Source organism: Pseudopodoces humilis, chromosome 1, assembly GCF_049639895.1.
Source record: "Pseudopodoces humilis isolate 2021_Gansu_Grassland_sample_001 chromosome 1, ASM4963989v1, whole genome shotgun sequence".
Lineage (NCBI taxonomy): Eukaryota > Metazoa > Chordata > Aves > Passeriformes > Paridae > Pseudopodoces > Pseudopodoces humilis.
This window is the reverse complement of record NC_142200.1, coordinates 132,018,731-132,030,767: the sequence shown is the minus strand read 5'-3', so window position 1 is coordinate 132,030,767 and position 12,037 is coordinate 132,018,731. Positions and strand designations below refer to the sequence as shown.

The window sequence follows — 12,037 nt, the reverse complement described above, 5'->3', positions numbered from 1 at the left end:
CACACCTGTCCTCAGTACATAAGTAGAAAATTAATAAAAATCCGAACTCTATCTCCACACAGATGAATTCAGCATGCATTTACTCTCTGCAGTTTTTGTTTCTGTCCTAATCATCTGCATTTTCATGCATTGGTTAGAGGGTTTTCTGAATCCTTCACTAGATATACAGCTCCTTCATCTGTCAAGAAAAAGGCCTCAATGGACTTTTTCCCACTGGAACAGAGCTATAGGTACATGTTGAGTCACTGTCCTGATGTTCTTACACTGTGCAACTTGTTTTCTTCCCCAACACCTTCTTTGAAGTGCAGCACACAGTTCAAAAATATATGGTGTAACCTATAAAGAAGCAGCATTTCCTAGGCTACTAAGAATTGTTTGCTGTAGCAACACTGCTTAGCTCCTTTCTTTGGGGTTTAAGCTTATGCTGTTACTGTCTCAGCATCTCTTTCCAAATCACCAAATAAAGGTTCATAATCACAATTATGTCACCTCCACTGATAAAATTTGTCCACCTTTATTGATTATAATAACTGTTGCCAGTACAGCCTCATGCTCTCTTCATTTTGGAGAACATTTGAGGTGGTTTTGGTGACAGTGGGAAGTAACTGGGTCAGCCACAGAAATTTCACTGAAGGTCCTGGCCCCAGCATGAGTGGCTGTAATGCTTTGCATCACATACTTTCATGCTGGCACCCTTGGTCCCCTGCACAGTTTAAGAAACTGCCCTTCATTCTTGGTGAATAAACTTTAACACACATAGACTTAAATCTTCTATTTTTAAAGGTGTTGATGAAGTTTATTAATTTATCACACTCTCATATCTCATTCATTTCTCTTTTGTAGGGATGACTAAAACTTCTGCTACCATGGCCTGTCTCTCACTAAAATATATGACCCAAACTTGAGCATTTTGTAGCCAGTACTAAAAATCAGGAAGGAAACATGCAGGCAGTCAGCATAAAGCAGATTTTTCCAAAAACAATCACTGCCATCTGAATGGATTTCCTTGAATTATGCTGAAGAATTAAACAAAATTTTAATGATGCCTCCTATTTGCTGGACTTAAATAATACTGGGCAGGGAGTATTCTTAAGTCAACTTTGCATGTGATTTATTAATGGGATTGATATTCCCAGCATGTTTTTATTAACTTGAAAATGATACTGGCATAAGAGAAACAAGAAGTCCAATTTTTATTTGTCTGAAATACTGAATGCAACATTCATGGAAATCAGGCAAGGACACGAGTATTTTGTCATCAAACCAGTTAAGATCAACCCAAACAGTTTTCTTCACATCTAAGGAAACACATATTTTTCTCCTTAGCTCTGCTTGCAGTCAGCTGGAGCTTTAGAGCAAAGCGCAATAATAAAGAAGAAAGGAGGGAGAAATACTACCCTTCTCAGCATGACAGAAGAAGCAGCTTGCAGACAGCATGTTTAGTACATATTGTACAGAGGTCCAGAGAAAGTTCATTAAAATTTAAAAGAATTAAAATGCATGCAGGCATAAACTTCTCCCATTTACTTAAAGATGAACATTTCTAAGTAAAATTCTGCATATTGATAATGCTGCATTTTAAACACCAATTATACTCAAACCAGGGAATTTAGAATACAAATACTTCTAATTGAGTTAAAAGACAGAATTAAAATACAGTACACAGATTTGGGAAACACTGGGATGTACTAAAGAGTTCATGAAAGCTTCTTCATGTCTAAAAGACATTCTCCAAAGTAATTTTAATTTTCAATTAAACTGTATTCTAGCTTTCAGTTCCACTTCACAGATTTCTACTTTTTGACCTTTTAAATATATATTACTTATCCTAATGTAACATCTTTACATCTAATTGACTTTCTATTTAAGTAAATGGTGTATGTGGAGATTCCAGACTATGATTAACATGCTTTCACAAAAAATAATTGGGCAATGCTTTTTATGCTGAGTCCTATATTTGGACATTTATGTAGCTCTTAAAAGGAATGCAGGTTAAACAGAGACAGAAACAGAACCATTTCAAACTCTAAAGCACAAGTTATGGACATATTTCCAGGCAGCTGAATAACAGCACAGCAGAACCATGAATGTAAAAAGCTTACATTTCGTTGGGCAAAATCCATACTTCTTGTCAACATCATAGTCCGAAGTGGTTCCACACCAGAACCAGCCATCTGATCTGCCAGCATCTGTGCAGTCAGCATACCATTTACCACCAAACTTAAAAGGAAATACACAAGGCGCTCCATTGTCATTTCCTTTCACTGTGTAAGTATCTAAGGAGACACAACAGTTAAAAAATGTATAAAATCATTAAGCATGGGACATATAAGAGTCCATCTTTATGATCTTATTACAAATTATTATAGCAAGGAAAGCTTGTATATAACTGTATTAGAAATGGAACATTGATCATTTTACTCTAGGTCTAAGCTGATACCCACATTCACAGTGAGGCAAATTTTTGTTGCTAAGGGAGACAATAGACCACAACTGACTGAGCCAAGACAAGTAAATTCCCATGCTAAATTTCCCACGCATAACAATCAAAAATATGAAATTCACACACTTATGCAATTTCTTAAAACAAAAGACAGTTGGGTGTTCTGTCAATAACCCAGTAAACTGCTGATCATTTTGGACATGGAAGAGCATGTACAAGTAAACTTGAAAGATACATACCATGGAGTGACTCCAATATATTATGCCCAAATAAATTTTATGTTTACATCTAAAGACACTTCTTGTTTTATCAGAAACCTGACTCAATGAAACTTAAAAAAGCAACTAAAGCAGCTTTCTGTGTGTGCACATGAGATGTACATTCACTGATGGAAGGACATACAGGGGAGCTGTACCTGACAAGGATTTTTGGAGAGGTGACATACCAGGGTCACTGTCTCACAGAGCTGCTAGAAAACAGGGGAGGAAGAAATAGCAGGACATTATTACATCTCCCCCCTGCCTTCTTTTACATAATTCACTTTGCTAGGGTTCTTCTATTCTGGCTTCTGGCCAATGATTACTACTGTAATCAGCCATGGTGTAAACCACAAAAACTGCATCCATACCTCCCTCTGTGACCATTTCTGTTTATCAAAGGATACTAAATGGGAAATCAAATTTAGTATTTCCAGATACTTATCATGAATGTATGTAGAGATATATTATACGTAACTTTTTCAAATTTAACTATTTAAAATATCTCATTTCTTTGTCTAACATTTTAGCACCAACTCTGAGACCCTTTTCAAACCCCTAGGAAGACATCTGCAATACATTGGAAATGAATATATCAACAATTAACTAATATCTTACTGCCAGTTAATATTTTCACCCCAAGGAAAAAAAAAATAAGACCAACAGACTAAACACACTACGTCTTTCTGCACACATGTAGTAAATAGTAAAAGCTGTCATCAGCTGCTCTGTAATAGTTATACACGTTTTGAATAACTGCAGAAATATTTATTCTCTCCAAATGAATTGCTACCATGCATGATTAATCATCTATCAGCACTTTGACAAGTTTGACAAAAACCAAAATGAACTACTCAAAAGACAAAAAGCACTCTCACTCAAGTATTGTTGATTTCACCTGAATTCATATTCACTGATCATTAATAAGATTAAGGAAATCCTTCTATACATATAAAATATTTTAATTATCTACACATAAAAATGAGTTTGAAATGCAGAAATTAATTTACAGAACTTTACCTTCATAGCCTCGGGAACACAGATCGTCTGTGGTTCCGTAGACTTTCCACCTACTCCATGAACCAGATCCCTTGTACAGCATAATATTCCTTTCCTGTTTGTTTCCATAGTTGAAAAACAAATCTTCCCCTTGGATTGCAAAGAGAGTCTCATTTCTGCATTCCCATCGCTGAAGTTCACTAGCCTTGTCACAAGGATACAGAGTGATCGGAACCCAGTCTTTCTTCGAAGGCACTCCCAAGCACAATTTGAATGCTATGCTCATAAGCTGGTGACCTGAGACCCACCTGAATTTTTGTGACTCATTTTCTTGAACACAAGGAGCAGTAGTCACTGAATTAGAACTTTGAGCCAGTACACAGCGCTTGTGATCTTCATTATATATTAAGAAGATGCTAGTATCTGTAAGAAAAAGAACACTGGAATGATTTGGGTTGAAGTAACCTTAGCTGCTATCTAAATTAAGTATGAATCTGGACACTCCTCCTGGTGTGAAAATCTCATCATATGCTCAGCAAAAGAAGGTGTGAACTACACCTGTTAAAGTGGCTGTATGATGCAAGTAGTTCAGATGTGAGGACATTTCAACTATTTTGTGTCAGTGAAAGCATCTACACACAAAAGCACAAGGCAACAGAGGTATAGACCTAGTGTCTGTCTCCTGTAGGTTTAAAGCATGGGTTAAACTGAAGAGAGAAAACAACACTCATGGTGCTAATCCAAGCTGCACCCATGGGAATTACTGAAATGGGGAAACATGGACACTGTAGAGAGCAGATCCTGACACTGAACCCTCCAGCAGCGCTGGCTCCCAGGCGCGGGGAGATGACAACAGTCATTAAGTCCTTCAGGCTCCATTTCCTCAGAGTGGGGGGCTCTATTCTCAAAAGTCCTGCTGAAATCTCTAAAGTATTAATGAGGAGAGGGATATGTTTTTAAGCTTTATACTCAAGCTTCTTGTAGAACATATTTATTTTTCACTTCAGTCTTCAGTGACTCCTTTCTTGCATCTCTCCATTATGAATGAAATACCAACAACCGTGGGATTTGCCATCACCAGTTATGCCTCTTCATGACTTACAAAAATATACAAAGTTCTTCATAGCTTCCCAGGTTATTTCTCCCACTTAGTAAACAGTGTTTCACAGCATGCATTTTCATGAATTCAAGGCTGATTTCAGAATTGTAGCCACTTGAAAAGTTTTTAGCATCTTTTGCACTTAGATGTGCTATGGAGTTTAACATTTCTGAGCTGATCTTCCTGAAAGACTGAAAATTTCTCCTCTCTGATCCACCTGAGATACATTTTAACACAGTAACTTAATCACGCTCTTTTGCATAAGGCAGCAGGATGCACAACATTTTAAAGCTGTATTTTAGCTCGACTAGGAAAGAGAAATATTAATGTGACTCTGGGGATTGAAGCTAATTAAAATACTACTTATTTTAAAGTATGATTACCAAACTAAACAAATTCTATAATGGAGAAATAGTAAAGGGGAAAACAGGTTAACCACAGAAAGTCTTCCCTTCTCTGCTGAGGCTTTAATGTGGAAATGATCATATTTTTCTGCAGAAGAACAATCTGGGAACAAATAAACTCTCTCAGAGAAAGAGCTGACCTAGACCTATCTCATCTATAGTTCAGCTTCCTTCTCTTGTTGTTTGGCTTCCACTTTACTGGGAAGTAATGTAAAACTGATGAGCACTGGAGGCAGAAATTGTTGTCTTTTGCCAATCTGTTTTACTCACAGACAATACAAGGAAATGTATAATTATCACTGCTGGTGACAACTTCTTTTTATTCTGCTTTTCTACTAGTATTTAGCACAAGGTTATTATGAACTGATATATGCAGTGCTTGCAACTCTCCTTTTCCTGAAATTGTGTTAAAAGTTTCTGGATAAAAGAGATGTCAATTTCACATATGTAGAAAACACTACCTGACTTTTCAAACTGCTAAAATTGTATCTGTGGCCTAAAATAACAGTCCTTATTTTCTGGTTCTTCTGGTGTTAAAGAGAAGATGCTGCACACATGAAAAAAGGGTCCCTAAGTCAAAAGGCTGGATTTCTGCATCCGTGCATGAGAGTGTGCAGAATTTTGGCTTCAGAAATGAAGTTATAAAGCTGAACAAAGTGGTGTGATCAGTGGGGATGGAGAGGGAGACAAAACTTAGTCTCTCTGCTGTTCTGATGGTGCTTTTACAAAGCATCAGAAGCATGTAAACCCAACACACCTGCTTATACGAGGGCATATTCCAAATGCAGGGAGTAGTACATATCTAAGCAGCTAAAAGGCCAGCACAGCCAAGGAGGTGTCAAAAATAAGTTGACACCAACGCAGGAGAATAGAACAAGATTCTATAAGTAGGATGCTGGAGCAATTGTGGCTGAGGTTGTAATTGCAGGATTTTCTTTCCCTCAGTGTTGCTCCTCTCTAGCCCATGGCCATGGAGCAGACTTAGTGCTGCATTGCTTAAGTTTACACCTTTAGTTCTCTTTATTCTTGGTCACCAAAGGGGATTCCCATGTAATAGTGTCTGTGTGAATAATTAGATAATCTAGAAGAAACAAGCCAGGTATTTGTGCAGCACTTCCTTTGCCCTGCCAAATCCTCTCTGTAAACACTTGATACCACTCTTGGCAACATGATGAGCTGTATCTGTAAAATGGGCTGAGCAGAATCACACATATCACTGTTAGCTGTGCTGCACTGTTCTGTAGCAACATTTGTTACAGAGCTCCGTAACAAGTGCTTTTCTTCACTACAGATGAACCGTGGGTGGAACACTGTTAATGTCCACCACAGTGTGCTCATGAGTGTTAGTACTTTGAATTAAACCTATTTCTAACAGTAATTCATATTTTGAAACTTACTCCTGTAGGGAAGGTCTTTAAGATGCATAAGAACATGCCAGGCTTAGGAAACAACTTCACCATTACCAGTGCCCAACCAGCCATTCAGGGAGATCTAGCATCTTTTCCCTCAAATGTCCCAAGTAGATCCCAAAAGAATTCTTCTAACAGGCTTTCATTTTTTTTTTTACCCACCACACTGTGACTATTTGCTTATCTATCTCTGGCCCCAGGCTGTATCTTAAGAATTGTGCCAAGTACTGCAGAATCTCACCTGACAGTATCATTTCCATAGCAGAGATTTCCAGTATGCCAAACTGGCTTCACACTCTGCAGCATTTGCAAACCATCACAGATTTTGTGAGTATAAATAAAAAAGTAATTTGTGAAGCCAGTGAAGTGCTTCAGAGAGCATCAGAAGAGCACATCCAAAGCAAAAGAGGAGGGAGCAAGGAGGCAGCAAACAGGTAGAACAGACAACTGTCTTCTCTACACAGACTCTTGCTTACCAGATGGCCTAAACTGATTGCTGCCAATTACACAAAGGAAGAAAGGTTACAAGGCAGTGTTAGGAAGATTTGCATCGCTAGATCTCAATCTAGAGAGGAGACCATGTTGAGAGGTTTTCAGGAAGGGCAGGTGCAAAACTTTCACTGAAAAATAACTGTGACCTGGCAATCATGGTAAATCTCAAAGTGGGAACAAACTCCATGCATCACCAAGCAACATAATTTTCCCATTTTGACACCTCTCTCCACATCAGCGCCTCAGCTACCTTAACATCCCCTGACAAAAGCCATCTGCCAAAAGAGGGGCCCATCCAAGAGGACTGGAGGACAGGCACAGCCCCAGTAGAAGGCATTTCTGCAAACCTCTGCGGTGAGCAGGTCTGTGAGGGAAATCTGGGTGATGCTAAAATCAATAGGGGACTGATCGGAGCGGTGGGGGAAACTGAGGCAGCGCCGGTGACAGCCCTGTTCGGCGTCCACAGTGCCGCGGGCACTCAAAAGGCCGCCCTGACAGGCAGCTTTGCCCACGGGGCACCTCTGGGTGTGGGTGAGGAAGGGGTCCCGAGGGGAGGCCGCCTCCATCAGCCGCCCGCCCGCCGCCGTGAGGGCTGAAAAGCTCTTGGGCATCACCTGCGCGAACGCGCCTTCCCCCGCAAGCCCCCGGGCAGCTTCGGCTCTGTGCCCGCCCTGACCCCTCGTTTTTTGGCTCTCCTGACCCGCACAGCCCCCGCGGGCACTTACCCAGCAGCGGAACAGCCCGGGGCAGAAGTCCGAGGAGAAGCAGGAGCAGGGAGCGAGCCATGGCCGCGGCTCCGCCCGTGGCGTCCCGCCGGGCAGCTCCGCCGCACTTGTGAAGGGCTGGTGGATCAGGGGAAAACTCTGCGCTCCGAATGATAAGGAAATATCCTGTCACATGGGGCGTTTTGAAATAACAGGAATTCGCTGTTCAAACTTTGCTTTCCTAAGCTGATTTTTTTCCCTTAGCGGAGGAAAGAGCCTCCTTCCAGGCATGTGCAGGTGATAAAGCGGTGATAGCCGAGAGGAGCGCTGCTTTTTTTGTTGTTGCCGTTGTGTGTGGTGTTTGGTTTTTTCTTGTATCCCCTTTGCGACTCTGACAGCGTTGCATCTGGGTCAGCGGTTTGTCTTCCAAGAAAATTAGCCAACCCCGCTCCGAGGGAGGAGGATATCCCTCTCCTTTTCTTCTGGGGTAAGGAAAGAAGGATAAGGGGTAAGAAACCCAAGTCTCAAAGAAAACCCCTGCTGGAACGCCCGGGTTGCTCCCCAGAGCGAGGACTGCAGAAGGAGCAGAGACCTACTTTTGGGAGCCCGGGATCTGGGCTGCGCGCCCGTCCCCATCACTCCTCCCCCGGGTGCCAGAAGGTCGCTCCGCCGGGAGCGGGGCACGGCCCGGGCTCGGGGCTGCTGAGGAGGAGCCGGAGGGCACGAGGGAGCTAAAGAGCTCTAAGAGACATTGTCTGAAGTCCAATAAATGAACTTCAGCCGATTTGTTTGTTTATTTACTCTACTGACAGTGATGGCTCTATCTGCTGTTAACAGGACTCAAATCTTGCTCGTGAACCAGTGCGAGAAAGACAAAACCTTGCCTGCTAGCTGAGCTTCACAAGCTGAAGCACCTGCCTGGAATGAAATGATATTTCTGAAAAGGTGCCTTTAGAGCACAGTCTGCCTTGATATTCTTACAGCTTCTTGCTGTCCTGGATACAGAGCAGCATGTTATTTCCTTGAGATCTCTATCAATATACAGTCTGAAGAGTCCCAAATGGATTGAAAACATCAGTCTTATTGTTGTTTCACATAGAGAGGCCTTTGTAACATATGGGACTTACTGGGTATTTTGATGGGGCATACAGGAGGCTCAGGGAGCACCTTATTGCTCTCTACAACTCCCTGGAAGGAGGGCTTAGTCAGGTGGGGGTTGGTCTCTTCTCCCAGGTAACAAGGACAGGACATGAGGAAGTGGCATGAAGTTGCACCAGGGGAGGTCTAAACTGGATATTAGGAAAAGTTTCTTTCCTGAAAGAGTGGTCAAGCACTGCAACAGGCTGCCCAGGGAAATGGTGGCATAACCATCCCTGGGAGTGTTTAAAAATGTCGAGATGTGGTGCTTAGAGGAGTGACTGTTGGTTGGTTTGGAAGTGCTGGATTAATGGTTAGACCCAACGATCTTAGGTCTTTTCCAACCTTAAAAATACTATGATTCTATGAACCTGTAAGGCATTAAACCTACCACGTGTATAAAGCCTGTTGTGCAGCAGGTTGTACCCCTGTGCTGTCATGCACTTGGAAATCTCTGATAAGGATTAAAAAATTGTCAAAATCCTTCTTGATGGAAGTTCTGGATGGGAAAGTCCAGCACATACAGGGAAACATCGATATGAGATTACTATGGAAAGAGGCAGAGCAGAGTAAAAAGGTGTTTTGACACTATTGTAAGATTGAACAATAAATGAAGAAGAAATAATAGAGATGAAAAACAAGGTCATTTGAAGTCAGTGAAACTCCTGTTAACATTGGAAAGGATTCCAGCCGGGCACTTCAGCTGTGCTGGGTCCTCTTGGGGGCTATGTGAGGGGAGTAAAGAGGAAGTGGTTCATAATTTGTCTCAACATCTGTAGAACCACAAAAAGGTCAGGAACAGCCTGGCCGAGGGACAGGAGGTGGGAAGTATTTCAGCCATAATCAGCAATGTTCTGTATTGTTGTGTTGATGAATTGTCGTGTGGGAAACTTAATCTCTTGCTGTAGTGTATGGGAGATACTTATTTTTCCCAAATTATTTGCAAAACTCAAAAGCCCAGGAAAAAATCTAGTGCTAAAAGGAACAAGTCAGATGCTGCTGCCCTAATAGAGCACTGCTATTTCTAAGATTACCACTGAAAGTTTGGGTATTTGTGCTACTCTTTTGGCTCAAGATAAACAGAGAAGGGAGATGCTGTGTGAAGTTGAGTCTTAATATAAAATAATAAAACTGCCACCAAAGTCTTTACATGGTTATGTAAAGACTGAGTATGTGATGATTATGTGCAGCAAAGGCTGCATGTAACTTAAATGAATATATGTGTTGCACAAACAGGCAGAAAAGGGGAAATAAGAAGATTAAGAATGATACCTCTTTGGCTGTCAGTGGCTGTATGAGGAATGAGCTATACTCTGAAGTGACAGGAGAAACTGTTTTAGGCTATTCTTGGAGTTCTCAAAACTCAGGGCAAGATGCTGAACAACCAGATCCAAGTCAGCCCTCCTTTACAGAGGAGGTCATGCTAGATGACCTAGGTCTCTTCCAATCAAAATGAGACTTCAGAACTACTTCCAAGAGAAGTATTCCAGCCTCCCTTCCTGATCTGAAAACTGCCTTTTTCTCATTTTCCCTTACACTCACTGGATATACTGGAGATATTAACATCTCAAAGCCATTTTGACACAGTCATATGCAATACACACACAAATGTCTATGTGTGTATACATATGTCTTCACATTCCCCCTGTCTAGAGCAGCACAGGTCTTGATGAGCTTATTCATGTAGCCTCCGCGTCTCCTCTGCAGCACACTCATCAGTAATTATATATGGATCTCTCTTTCATCATGAATCATATATTCTGATCTGATACAGTCAAAGGGAAAGATTTTCTCTCCTCTGAGACAAAAGAATTCAGCAAAGTCTCAGGCTGTAGTGATTTGTAGGCAAAAAGTTACCAAAAGCTCAATCTGCTAAATAACTAATGACAGGGTACATGTCCTAGATAGACATATGTTTTCATCTTTCCCGTGGGTAGGAAGCCAGCTGACATTTACACAGAACAGAAAGGCTTGAATTCCTCTGAGACAGGTCAGACCCCCTTTTCATCCAGTTTTTGCAACTGGTCATTCTTCCTGGCAAAATACACTGAAATCCTGAAGCCACAGTGGCCCTTGACTTTTATAGCAGACTGGAAAATGGAAAGTTCAGTCCTAAATAAAATGATATCCAGACTTGAAACATAATGCCTGTATTGTATATGTGGAAGAAAAACAAGTGGATTACTATCCATGCTTTTACATTTGCATCCAAAATGTCTTTTGATGTTTCCTGTGGGAACCTGTATCTCCCAGATATGGTTATCTACACATTATTAATATTTGCATGGGTGCTGCAGTGGGTTACCTGCAATGGGAGCCTAAAACCATTATTGTATATCATTAGTCATCCCAGAGTGTTTAAATAACATTCTCACACTACTGAATGATTTGGGAGAGAGAGCTTTCTAGAAGATTGTACTGTTATAAGAAGACAATTGAAATTAGACAGTGTACTGGTTTTGACTTGGATGGAGTTAATTTTCTTTGTAGCAGCTCAGATGGTGATATGTTTTTGGGTTTCCGGCCAAAACAGCGCTGTTTTGCACAGCCTGAAGGCCTTTCCTGCTTCTCATGCTACCCCATCAGTGAGCAGGCTAGGGTGGGCAAGAAGCTGGGAGGAGACACAGCCAGGACAGTTGATCCCAAAGGACCAAAGAGATATCCCACACTCTGTGATGTCACGCTCCACCATAAAAGCTGGGGCAATGAGAAGAAAGGGGGCACATTCAGAGTTATGGTGTCTGTCTTCTCAAGGCCCTGATTTCCTTGGGAAATAGCTGAACACCTGTCTGCTGCTGGAATGTAGTGGAAAAATTCCTTTTTCTTGTTTTGTTCATGCAGCCTTTTGCTTTCCCTATTAAAATGTCTTCATCTCAACCTATGAGTTTTCTCACTTTCACCCTTCTGTTCTCTCCCCCATCCTGCTGCAGGAGAGGGAGCAAGCAGCTCTGTGGGGTTGGGCTGCCAGCTGGGGCAGAACTACAACAGACACAGACTAAAACATTATTTATAGTTTCAAGAACTTTTACTATTCTGTACATTCTAATTAGTAATTAGGAGTGAGAGAGTTTTTTTTTTTCATTTAAACCAGAA

General features: G+C 41.3%; 1 protein-coding gene across 1 annotated transcript in view; it reads right to left on the bottom strand.

Moving 5' to 3' along the window:
- LOC102107218 (macrophage mannose receptor 1) overlaps positions 1–7,953 on the bottom strand; it is a 55,221-nt gene extending 47,268 nt beyond the window's left edge. The window contains exons 1-3 of the mRNA XM_005518759.3: positions 7,829–7,953; positions 3,721–4,122; positions 2,103–2,276 (exon numbers count right to left, since the gene is read on the bottom strand). Of these exons, the coding sequence (XP_005518816.2) occupies positions 2,103–2,276; positions 3,721–4,122; positions 7,829–7,889 (637 nt within the window). The 5' untranslated portion in view covers positions 7,890–7,953. The remainder of the gene's footprint in view (positions 1–2,102; positions 2,277–3,720; positions 4,123–7,828) is intronic.
- Between the last annotated feature and the right edge of the window lie 4,084 nt (positions 7,954–12,037).